The sequence below is a fragment of the Cydia amplana genome, chromosome 1 (genome assembly GCF_948474715.1).
Source record: "Cydia amplana chromosome 1, ilCydAmpl1.1, whole genome shotgun sequence".
Taxonomy (NCBI): domain Eukaryota; kingdom Metazoa; phylum Arthropoda; class Insecta; order Lepidoptera; family Tortricidae; genus Cydia; species Cydia amplana.
Genome location: NC_086069.1, coordinates 8,741,505 through 8,754,492, shown reverse-complemented (window position 1 = coordinate 8,754,492; position 12,988 = coordinate 8,741,505). Strand labels below are relative to the sequence as shown.

Genomic DNA, 12,988 nt, shown 5'->3' with positions numbered 1-12,988 from the left:
GGTGCATCTCTGATTGTCAGAGAGGGAAATAGCGTAAAAGCATGCGATCATATTAGTGTTGTTTATTTAGTTAAAATCTATACACCGCAAATTTAATATCTAACACTGGTATAACCCTTAGTTAGCAGTGGCGGCGCGTCCATAAAAGCCGATTCCCACCGGCTTGCCTGTTTTTGGACGTTTAAGCAGAGTTGTAAAGGAAATATGTAAGCCAAGTTAGCCCAAGCTTTCCTATGGATATGTTTGACGCGCTGCCACTGTTAGTTAGACACTACAAAGGTCCATTACGTCCCGAGATGGTTGGAGGTCGATTATTAGATCAGGTAATAAAGGCATTTGGATGTAGGGTTGCCATACGTCACATGTCACGAATATAGGTCCTTTGTCAGAATTGTGGAGGGTCCTAGCGAGTGACAGGGTTTAATAGAAAGTATAGAAACCTCAACTAACCTCTAGATTCTCTAGAAGATAATTAAATTTTTGGAGTTGGGCAGAGGAGTGGGAAGTAACCTTCCCGCAGCGAAACAGCTGTAGCTACAGAGTATGGGGTTAAGGGGCTAGTCGCCCACTGGGTAGTTTTTGGAAAAATGAGCTTCCAGGAAATATCAGGATTTTTAGGGTAAATTCCAGACTTTTGTTAGGAAATTCCATTTTTAGGGTTCCGTACCCAAAGGGTAAAAACGGGACCCTATTACTAAGACTCCGCTGTCCGTCCGTCCGTCTGTCACCAGGCTGTATCTCACGAACCGTGATAGCTAGACAGTTGAAATTTTCACAGATGATGTATTTCTGTTGCCGCTATAACAAATACTAAAAACAGAATAAAATAAAGATTTAAGTGGGACTCCCGTACAACAAACGTGATTTTTGACCGAAGTTAAGCAACGTCGGGCGGGGTCAGTACTTGGATGGGTGGCCGTTTTTTTGCTTGTTTTGCTCTATTCTTTGTTGATGGTGCGGAACCCTCCGTGCGCGAGTCCGACTCGCACTTGGCCGGTTTTTTCATATGACAACCCAATATTGTAATTTTAATGTTAATTTTCCCTTACCTCGTCCATGTCGGAGATGGGCACGCGGTTGTTGCCGACCGCGAGCGGCGCTTGTTCGGTCTTAGGTATGATGACTTCTTCGTATTCTTTGTGATCCTTCCTCGCGGCGTTCTCGGGAAGTAGCAGTTTCATCCCCGACACGAAACCTGCTCAAATGAAGGCTTATTGTAACTTTTTTAATAGATAAAAAAATTAAACTCGAGTCTCGCAATCAAATTTTATCCGTTGGAAAAGGCGGCGTGTTTGAAAATTGTAGGTAGGCGTAATACGAAGTTCCCTATAGAAATACGCAGAAAGCGCGAAGTTGCAGTTCCCTAAGCATAGTTTCCTTAAGTTTGGGAAGCTCGCGTCTTTTTCTTGTTTGTCAAACAATGATTATTTGTTGGTTTAGCAAATCTAAAGTTTAACTATATGTATATTATTTCACAGACAGATCGTTGGAATCCAGTCATAGAATGAGTAATTATATTGCTAGTTTAGTACATAAATAGCAGACGCTTAGTATTTGGTGTTTCGTTTTGGTACCTTCCAGACATGTCGACCAGAAAACCACTCTTGTTACTCTTAGTATAAGGTTCAAAATCGTTATCAATACCTGCAGAGTTCTTAGCATCAATAGAGGAGTCGTATACGTTGGGGTATTGCACTTTCGTTTGGAAATATGATATCTTCTGCAACACCGGATCTACTTCCCTTTTTGACGTCGAGAATGGTACCACTGGCTTTGTTAGTTCTGATATCCTGTGAAAAGAAATATTGGTGTTTACTACATTATTACTTCATCTCAGTACAGGGGTGACATCGTCACTGTGTGACGAAACCCCATAAAAAAAAGGATATTGTTTGAGAAAAACGTGTTTTAACAATATTAAACTACAAATCGATAGGATGCTGGCATAAAACATTATACCTCCTTTAAAATAGCCTAGCTTTAATATATAAACCTATTGTCCCTCATATAAGACACAAGACACATAGAATAGTTTGTGATTTGTTCCGATATTGAGGTGCTACCTCCGGCTCCTTCCAGGCGAGACCAGCTGTGCCAGCCTTTTCTTCTTGTCACATGATACATAAGTGTAAGGCCTGAGTGGACGCTCGAAGCGGAGCGTTCGGCGGGGCGTGCAGCGTGGCGTCGGGCTCACAAGTGATTTGAGCAGCGTGCACTAAGGCCGCTACTAGAGTCTGGCTAATGAAAAGTGAGACTGAGATTTATTTAATGGCTCCTCTACACGATGGGCCAGCGCCGGCCACTCCAAGGGACGGAGCCATGCGGCAGAATGAGATAGCAATATCACTTACTCCCTCTAACGCATAAAGGCGTCCCTTGGAGTGGCCGGCGCTGGCCCATCGTGTAGAGGAGCCATAAAACTTTTTATATGGCAACTTTTTTTCCTATCAAATAAGCTGTCAGTTTCAAGCTGTCATTTAATTTCACAGTAATTTTATTGCCAGGTGCGGTTTTTATTGAATTCCCGCGTTATCTCAGTCACCTTTCATTAGCCAGACTCTATACGCTTGCATTTGTTCAACATGCACGCCGCACGCCCCGCCCCGCTGCACGCCCAACTCGAGCGTCCACTCTGGCCTTACACTAAGACACATTAACATTAAGTAGTACCTTAGCCCCATCTAGGGGACAGGACAATAAGTAATTAAGTCAAGTACCTTTTGGCCCTCATCTGGGCAATATTAATTTCCGGCTCGTCTTCCTCTTCCTCGATCTTCCTCGCGTTCTTGGCCTTTTTGCCTTCCTTCCGCACCAGTTTGGAGAGAGCCTTCTCTTGCTCTGACTGTACCGACACTTGGCAGAGGTACTGGGGCATTTTGTTCTCAGGCAGGATTGCGGCTACTGAAAATCAGAGATTGTAATATGTATAGATGTCTAAATGATGCTATAGAATAGGTTAGAGACACTTAGAATTGTTTGATAATTGTTTTATAACAATCGTTAAATCAGGGCAAGACAAGTCGCGCAATCTTATTTAAAAAAAAGTTTATGTATCATTGCGTCTACATATCACACACATAACGCCATTGTCTTTATTTGTCCTAAATTTTGAACCAACTTAATCCCAAAATGGTAGGTATTTAACCTTTATATTGAGTCCTTCTTAAAATAGACAAATGACCGGTATTTTAGGGTTTAGGCAATACATATAAATAAAAGCCCCAAAATACGCAAATGTTAAAAAGTATGTTTCATCAAAATTTGCCGAATGGGACTTCTTTATAAAATATATAAGTTAAGTTTGTACCTACTTAAACTTAACTTATATATTTTAAAAAGTCCCATCGGCAATTCGGCCAATTAAATGCATATAAATGTCTTAAATGCAATTTTATAACCATTGTCGCCAAACTCAAATATCTTTTCGTTCGGGCGGCCTAGCCAAGGTGACGATCGCTTGCGCTTCGCTTCGCCATCGAATCGCTTTGTGTCTCTGTCACTCTTCCATATTAGTGCGACAGTAACAGTTGCGTTTAATTCGCTACGTAGCGTTAGCGATTAGTATGTTGTCTACGGGGCCATGTGCGACTATTGACTATTATTTGAATGTCATAGTTCTACGGCAAACTATTTTCACAAATGGACGAATAAACTTAGACAAAATAAAAAAGAAGATATTTATACTTAGAACTAGTGGACTATAGTTGCGGTACTGGACTACAATTGGGTACCTAGTTTTACGGTATTGTATGAGCTACTTACTTTCAGACAAGGTAGGTTGCGGCGGCGGCGCTCTCAAGCTGTTAACGACGTCCTGCCGATGCTCCAGCAGTTCCTGGATGAACTCAAACTTGTCGAAGCCCAGCAGCTCGAACAGATCGTTTTGCATGTCGTCATTGCTCCTCGGAGAGTTGAGGAGGGTGATGACGGATTGCATGATGTCAGCACTGGATATGTCTGGGATGCTTGTGTATAGTTCGGTGACTTTGGTTTCCAACCACGCTTTGCCGAACTGTAAAGATAAGATATGTATTAACAACAGTAAATATATTGGACAGTAATAGTTAGCGTATGTGGATCCTAAGCTCTCTCGCTCATGCTTACCCTCAGTGAGAGTATACCTGAACTCACGGGGCCTTAAGTAGGTACGTCAACGCGGTTGAGCTAGATATTCTTGCACGCTGTTTAGCTACATATAAGTAGTCACACATAAAAAGTTTTAAAAGCAGTAATAAGTACACAACATTTTCGTCAATTGGAATTTTCATGAGCCACTTTTACTCTTTATGCACCTATTCTTTTTAGGGTTCCGTACCCAAAGGGTAAAAACGGGACCCTATTACTAAGACTCCGCTGTCCGTCCGTCTGTCACCAGGCTGTATCTCACGAACCGTGATAGCTAGACAGTTGAAATTTTCACAGATGATGTATTTCTGTTGCCGCTTTATAGCGACAACAGATAGCGTTTTTTAACAACAAATACTAAAAACATAATAAAATAAAGATTTAAGTGGGGCTCCCATACAACAAACGTGATTTTGACCGAAGTTAAGCAACGTCGGGCGGGGTCAGTACTTGGATGGGTGACCGTTTTTATGCTTTTTTTTTTGCTTGTTTTGCTCTATTTTTTGTTGATGGTGCGGAACCCTCGGTGCGCGAGGCTGACTCGCACTTGGCCGGTTTTTATACTATATATTACAATGAAGAACTCAAAGCTGTTAATCTTTATAATGATGGGCTATAGAGTAGCTAATTATTTTAAATGAACATACATACACAACATAAGAAACACATATTATATATATGTATTTAGCCACTTTTGCCGCCAATGTTGAGTGTACATGTGTAGTTGTAGTGTACATACCTTAGAAACTGGCAAACTAGACGAAGGTTTAGCAGCTCTATTTTCGCCACTACTTTCAGCGCTGTACTTCATAGAAAAATCGGTCACAAAACTGCTGTCCGTTGCAGGCCTTTTCAGCAACTTTGCAAGAGGTTTTTTTGCTGGTTTGTATGGAATATAATGGCATTGTATATGGTCACCCCAGAGTTTTACATTTTCCTTGTTTTCTTCACTGATTTCTTTTTTGATGTATTCTTTTGTGTCTTCTGATATTTCTACAGAAATCTTATTGACAATCTGTAATGGAAAAAAATATATTCAGCAGCAAAATATGATGAAGTGCTAATGACAGAGGCAATAATTTCAAGCTGCTAAATGTAAATTAAAGTTTCCAAGAAACAAGACACTCTCTGCTTACCACATAAATTATGACGTTATCTATGAAAAGGGACATTATTGTCGATGGCGCTTACGCCATTATTAACCTGTCGAATCCCACGATATGACGTCACCATAAGCGTTCTGGCTCATATATGAGCCGTGGGAGCTGACAGATTAACGATGCTCCGATATAAATACAATGCCGCGCGACGCTGTGCGGCGTAAGCGCCATCGACAATAAGGTCCCTTTTAATAGATAATGCCCCAATTATGTGTGGTGAACTGACTTATTAATAAAAAATACAATATAATATATTGTTTGTACACTTTGTACGCAAATTCAACTGACCTCACAAATCTTATTTGCCGTTGAAGATATCACAGTTCCGAAAGTCTGCCGCAGCTGAGTCAGATGCTTCAGCATAACAATATCCTGATCGAGGAACATCCTTAGTGTCAGCACAGCAGCATCTTCAATGACATCATCAGGTTGGTCACCAGTGAGCAGCTTGCAAGCCTCTTTAAGATTGTCAAGGAGTTTAAGATCAACACCGGTTTCATTCTGTTTTATGTAGTTGTAGATATCACTGAATGATTTGAATCTGTAAATATTTTGTTATATTCATTAGGTTTGCTCCAACTTTATTTAGTATCATACTTTGGAATATAATTTTGCCTTCATAGTAAAAATAAGTATAATTTTTCATCAAGTGACATTGGATCAGTTAGAACTACGATTTTTTTGCATATATTTTAATGGGTTTAGACAGTGCAGATAAAATCCATCAAGTAATGTGATGATATATACTCGGTTTTGTCTGTTTGTCTGTTATCTCTTCACACTTTAACCGCTAAACCAATTTAAACGAAATTTGGAGTTGAGTTGTATGAGGCTCGGGGACAAACATAGGACAAAGTTGTTGACAAAAGCTAGTATTAAATAATAATGAAAAATATACCAACCTTTGTGTTTTTCTTTTCTTAATTAAATTTGGTTTAGTTGGGTCAACCACAGGTTTCAGGCATCTAGGCTTGTCAAGCTGTGTGTGAGCTCTCAGAGCCCTCGTTATACGAGGCAATTCTATCATATTGAGCAACTGTGTAACAACTGAAACAATAAAACTAATAGAGTCTGTGCGGAAAGAGAAGAGCCGTGGATTGTATTGAGCCCCATACATTCCACGAATCTTCTCTTTCCGCACAGACTCTAAGGGTTAATTAAAAAGTTTATTGATTTAAAAAACTACTTTCCCAAAGTGATCTGGTGCCTTTGACAAGTAAATCACACATTAAAATAACCTGATAAATCGAGAATCTCCTCCATCACCATTTTTAATTACAATCATGTTAAAAATCAGTTTGTACAATTATGAACCACCCTCAGATAAACTGTATGAGGAACATATGAGGGTGAACCATGAATGAAACTCAACTTGCAGACTGGCTGACAGTTGATGACAGACAAAAAACGTAATGTAAATGACACAACAGTACCTTTTATACAATGAAGTGACAGTTTGAAAACTTTAATCGGGAGTGCTTTTTGAAATAGTATTTGAATATTATAATAGTGCAATATTTATCATTTAATAATGTTGTGAAATATTTGGACTACTGTCGTAGTCACTGAGGAATTGCAAACAATTGTAAGTATTAACACTTCCCGTTTTTTAACTGTGCCGTATATACAATGTTACGAAATAATTGAATTACATTATCCTCCTACTACAGCACAATCAGTAATTTAGCCCAATAAGTAGTATTTTAAAACATTAAAAAATAGAATGCTGACATGTTTGTAAATAAATGGTTTTTACATACCTTTTCCGGTAAACTTTTGGTGGAACAGTAGTAAAAGTACTTGATTGTATATTACATGGTTCTTTCACTAAATGGCTCAAAACTATAATTATTCTTTTATATTACTTCGAAGCCGCTTATTTTACGGTATGCATTTATGCAAAGTAAACGTAGGCTTATACATACGACAATACGACATGTAAAGTTTATGTCAATTTTCTGACAGTGACAGTTGTCTATAAAAAAATCAAGTCAAAGCTATTCCAGCACATAATGTACCTATCCATTTATTGAATCTCTTGAACGGTATTAAGTGGGTCTCAAACACACTGAAACCATTTTAATTTCTTTTTAATTGGTTTTATGGCATTTTGAACCTGTCTCTTGTTGTATTTGGCCAGTGTAAACATCTATTGTGCAATAAAACCTCATGCTAATATATATTTGGTCAACCAGATCTTGACAACTATAGATGGTCAACCAAATCTTGTCAGTAGAAAAAGGCGGCAAATTTGAAAAATGTAGGCGCGAAGGGATATCGTCCCATAGAAAATTTGAATTTCGCGCCTTTTTCTACTGACAAGATTTGGTTGACCATCTTATAGTTATATTCTCTTTGATCAATCCTTCGGGTTGCGTATAAATCGTATAATGCGTATTATATTACACCGAGTAATATGGGCTTTGAACTGATAAGCGTATATTACATCTACCTACATATATACAGCTGGTCAACCAAATCTTGTCAGTATAAAAAGGCGCGAAATTCAAATTTTCTATGGGACGAAATCCCTTCGCGCCTACATTTTTCAAATTTGCCGCCTTTTTCTACTGTCAGGATCTGGTTGACCAAGTATAGTTGGTCAAACCAAATTGTCAGTAAATAAGAACAAAAAAAACTATAACTCATCCTTTTCTTTTGGCTGCTAGTAGGTACTAGTGTAAGTCTGTAAGATATACCTGGTCAAGCAGATCTTGTCGGTAGAAAAAGGCGGCAAATTTGAAAAATGTAGGCGCGTAGGGATATCGTCCCATAGAAAATTTGAATTTCGCGCCTTTTTTACTAACAAGATTTGCTTGACCAGCTATAGTATGATTCTCTCTGTCTGTTTGAAATGAAACAGTCCTTTGACAAACTTTATCTTATCTTATACCTTGAAACGAGCAATTCTTGTATATTTATTTATTTATATATGTATGTATTTATTTATTTCGGGGATCTCGGAAACGGGTCTAACGATTTCGATGAAATTTGCTATATCGGGGTTTTCGGGGGCGAAAAATCGATCTTGCTTGGTCTTATCTGTAGGAAAACGCGCATTTCGAGTTTTATATGTTTTCCGAGCTTTGCTCGGTCTCCCAGATATTATTACTTACACGGTCGCTGAAAAACTTTAGGGAAGCCGACCTCCAGCTCTACGCAAGTTTTTGGTAAATTTCAAATTGTTTCGTACGGAGTAGTGAAAAAAACCGTCGGCAATTTCTTTTCTAGGCATGAGAAGATAGCAAATGACTCAACCTATCTGCCGTTTTAATTTGGCTAACTATGTACCAAACAGCCTGTATATTCCCAAGGGAAGACTCATAAATATTAAAACCCGATTACAGCATTTATTTGCGCGTTGTATTTTTAATTCGTTATATACGTTTAGATACATAAAGGCTTATCCTTGGCCACAATTGAAAGCTCTATGATGCATAATTTATAGGTACAGTGCTGAAGAGAAATTTGTACACCTCTCCTAACTAGAGATACGTACCTATGCCCCTGCATAGAAATTTGTAGGCAAAGGTTTTAACTGTACTGTATTGCTGACTATTCCTATTCCTACCTACCCCGTACCGCTTTTAACGATAGACACCTAGTTTTAAGTATCGTTTCGTCTATAGTTCGGGATAGATATAAATAACAGGCACAATACTTAATAATATTCTAACATAATTAATGTTGGTTTATTTATTTAAGCAATAATAATATATAGGTACATAACTTATTATACTATGTATACACGGTGAATTACAATATGTAAATATGTATTAACCAAATATTTGCCGGATGATTCATTAAATTGTTAAGATTACCTATGTTTGATTTTTAACGTTTAACAGTTTAACGTGTTTACATAATTATAAATACATTTTTATAAGAAATAAGTTTTAATTACGCATTCTTATAAAAGAAAGGTAAATGGTGTAATTATTTCTTAATAAAATTTCGTTAAAATTAATACCTATTAACTTTATTAATATTTGTTAAAATAAGCATCTACTTGTAACGGTTCAAGATAAATTGCAAATTAGGTACCTATTGTCTGTCAAAGCGAATTCTGTACCAATTTTGCAACCCATAGAGTGTGGCAGTGCTACCATAAATTAATGTCAAATTCGTATGAAAATAGTTTTGACGGTTTTAGTGGCGCGTCCCCATTTCCTCGCTGTAAGGTCGGTGCAGAGTTAGCTTAGACAATAAAGTCTTATTGTAAAACCGATGTCATATTTAATAATTAAACATAAGTAGTGAATAAACATAATTTTGGGTAATATATTCTTACGACATTCCCGTTAAAACAGACTAATATTATCATCAAAAGTATTAATTGAATATTAAAAAATGTGAGATACATATAAAGTAAGTAGGTATATACTTATCTAAAAGGTAACGTTTTTTTTACCCTTTAATCAATATTTTAAATAACTTAGTGTCTAAACTAGTCTCATTACATATTGAAATTTAATATAAATCCACTTATCATGACTGAAATACATTTAAAATAATAAAATTTAAGTTTCGTTACATGTTCGTTACATGTTATTTCAGTACAATTTCAGACCCATACCTGCATGGCTACCACGAGTGGGCATTTGACATTTATTTACGTTAGCGATTGCGACTGCGTGAACTCGATCGCATTCCCTCTCTATCGCCTCAACCCATCAGTGCGAGGGAGACGGACTGCGATCGAGTTTATGCTGCAAATTTTATTATGGTTAATGCCAAAATTACAAAATGAAAAGAACAGATCTAAGTATTTGTACCTATTCTCATGATTAGTGGTTTTACATAATTTTACACTATGCGTTTTGAGTCTTGTCACAATTAAATTACCTGTGGTCATATTCAAAGTAAAACTAAATAGGTGTAATCAATGATGAACCGTTGTTATCTACTCTGAAACTTGCTCATTTTAAGTAGGTACTTATAATGTCTTGTTAACCTAATAATAAATACGAGCCTTAATATTTCCGCACAATAAGTTTAAGATTTAGCGTGTTAGGATTTTAATATGATATGACCACAAATAATGTAGGAATTCCCAACACCAGTGAAGAGGTATCTTTATTTTCGGATTTATTACAGCATGTTAGCACAAATACTCGTCAAAAGTTTTCGGTTCGAACCTTTTCACTAATGGAATATTCTTATTTTAAAGTATAAATCTAATATTTATAACATATATATCTGGTGTATTTTTTACCTTACCTTACAGTGATTTTTATAACTTCCATTTTCGAATTAAATATTATTCAGAACACCCATCTATCAATTATTAATTAACTTCAGATTTTTAATTTGTATAACTCGTTAATCAATGCTTATAGGGTATAGTATTTTGACTGATATAGCTGGTACCTACTGGATGTATTTGTAAAAAAATATTTCGAAAATGGAGGTCAGTAAGTAGTTGTAACAATTTCAGTAGTCTATGAATACTATACCTAAAAACGACTCAACACGACGTGCATATGCAAATCTATTCTTGTAGAGTTTTTTCTATGGCCCGTTTATGCCCGTCTCAATTCTTATGGCTCAGAAGAATGAGACCAGCACAAACCCTGCGTATTTTACTATAAGTAAGAGAGATTGGCGTGTTATTGGGCCAACCCTGGCCCAGAACGATATCGGTCCTAGGATTGACACAATAATGAGGTCTCTATACCCGGCCACAATAGTGTCTTAAAGTCTTAATCTAAAAACTAATTCATTGTTACCCATACATGGCTTATTATAAATTTCTATTTTCTGGAACTCGACTTAGTTTACTAATGACTGGTTTTAATCCAACACTGGCCAGTTTCCCCAATGGATAAACATTTACCTTTATTACTTTAACTCGTTTTTAGCCTATGTGTGGTTACAATAAAAACACCTAATTATAGTGAAACTTTTTACACTTTCTAACTACAAAGCTGTTTTTACATACAATACACACAGAAAAAGATATAAGATACGTATCTGTTACAACATGTGGTTATGTATAATTATTTAAAAAATATTGGCCAGTCACGATTACAAGAGATCGTAGGAATGAACATTATTTTTTTAGTCTAATTCTATTTATTACAAACAACAACATGAATATTATAAATTTTCGTTTCAAGTAGAAATCACCGCCAATAAGTATATTAAGTTAGGTAGGTAGTTTAAACAGCTGCAAAATGCCTGTAGACTGACTAAAACTAACCGAATAAGCCAAAAGTCGATCGATTCTTATTCACATCCATTAAGTTACCCAATTTAAAAGTAATATATTTGCGTACATAGAAGCAGTAAAATGATTCTAAAATGTTAATATAAGTATTTGTTTAAGTACTATTTTTCTGACAAGTAACTTACCTAATTTTAAAGGAAAGTGGACCAGAACGACAATTGGACGTAGTTTAGGGTAAAAGATCCAATCCACAAAAATCTGTTAGTCAAATTTGAACTTTCTGTCAAACGGAAAAGTCGTTCATTTAAATGACAAATTTTAGAGGATGGATCTTTTACGCTAAACTACGTCCAATTGTCAGCTGTGGCTGTTCTACGTGAGATCAATATCCATGTATTCAACATTTAAAAGTTTACGAAATTCCATACTTACAAGATATAAACATATTCATATAGACGTTTTATCAAAGAGCAACAGTTAAATTATTCGAAATTGAAAATATAAATGCATATACATCGGCGTATAAAAATAAACACAATCGGTAAAAATGAATTACCTATTAAGAAACTTGGTCCGAATTAAAAGAAAATTAAGGTCTAAAATTTTTAATATTTCTCTTAAGTCAATCTCATTAATCAGATATTCAATGTTGGATATTGGAGATATGGTCGTTTTCAATAAGCTTTAGGTTGTGTATAGCGTTTAGCAAATTACAGTTGTTATTCTAAGTTAAACATTTTTAATAACGAAAACTCATCTAAAAATACTTTTCTTAAAGTCAAGACAATGATAGTGATGTGAAGAAAATACAGATTTCTAAACTTTTCGTTTTAGGCCCGCTGCACACTAAGGGAACGTGAATACGAATAGAGACTGGACCTAAGTTAACGCCGCACCTGAGTGTACGGTGGACCTAGTAGAATATATAGTTTTATGTAGGGAATATTGATATTGGGAACATCGAAGGCGGTGCTGATTGAACTCGAGTCCAGGTAAAAATGGTGAAATTAGGCTGTACGTGATGGTCTGATGGAATTCAGTAGAGAGCTTCTGAAAAGAAAAATATAGAAGTGAATAATATGAAGATCGAATTTAAACTGTTGTGAGACATACTAACATTGAATAATTTTACGGTTTAGACTCACTTGTTTCAAGTCACTCGCGCGACATGTTTCGGAGAGCCTAGGTCTCCTTTCTCAAGCACTAACACCTGGGCTCTCCGAAACATGTCGCGCGAGTGACTTAAAACAAGTGAGTCTAAACCGTAAAATTAATCAATATGAAGATAGCTAATAATATCAACAATTAAAATAATTGGTATTGTCATCATACTAGTGTGTGGTTTTGAGTACTTGTAGTTAACTACTGTCGATATAAAGTGCTACGCCGCGCCGTAGCCAGTAAATCTCAATGTACCGGAAAATTTTGCTATGCTCGTGGGTGAAATACGGTGTACCCTTATTTTACCGTCAATTTTTTTGCCGAATTTTGTTTTAAAGAAAATTATTACCTACAGGTATAAAGGTTCATACGA

At 36.5% G+C, this 12,988-nt stretch overlaps 2 protein-coding genes and 1 long non-coding RNA gene across 3 annotated transcripts in view; 2 read left to right on the top strand and 1 right to left on the bottom strand.

Moving 5' to 3' along the window:
• The window catches only part of LOC134647620 (activating signal cointegrator 1 complex subunit 3), a 49,137-nt gene extending 42,791 nt beyond the window's left edge, over positions 1-6,346 (bottom strand). The window contains exons 1-7 of the mRNA XM_063501981.1: positions 6,188-6,346; positions 5,574-5,826; positions 4,865-5,140; positions 3,763-4,012; positions 2,718-2,901; positions 1,645-1,790; positions 1,050-1,195 (exon numbers count right to left, since the gene is read on the bottom strand). Coding sequence (XP_063358051.1) covers positions 1,050-1,195; positions 1,645-1,790; positions 2,718-2,901; positions 3,763-4,012; positions 4,865-5,140; positions 5,574-5,826; positions 6,188-6,312 — 1,380 coding nt within the window. The 5' untranslated portion in view covers positions 6,313-6,346. The remainder of the gene's footprint in view (positions 1-1,049; positions 1,196-1,644; positions 1,791-2,717; positions 2,902-3,762; positions 4,013-4,864; positions 5,141-5,573; positions 5,827-6,187) is intronic.
• LOC134647389 (uncharacterized) overlaps positions 1-12,988 on the top strand; it is a 251,895-nt gene that overhangs the window by 76,501 nt on the left and 162,406 nt on the right. The window lies entirely within an intron of this gene.
• On the top strand, positions 11,310-11,973 carry LOC134663001 (uncharacterized). The gene is made up of 2 exons (XR_010098118.1): positions 11,310-11,678; positions 11,816-11,973. It is a non-coding gene; the product is annotated as an uncharacterized LOC134663001 (long non-coding RNA).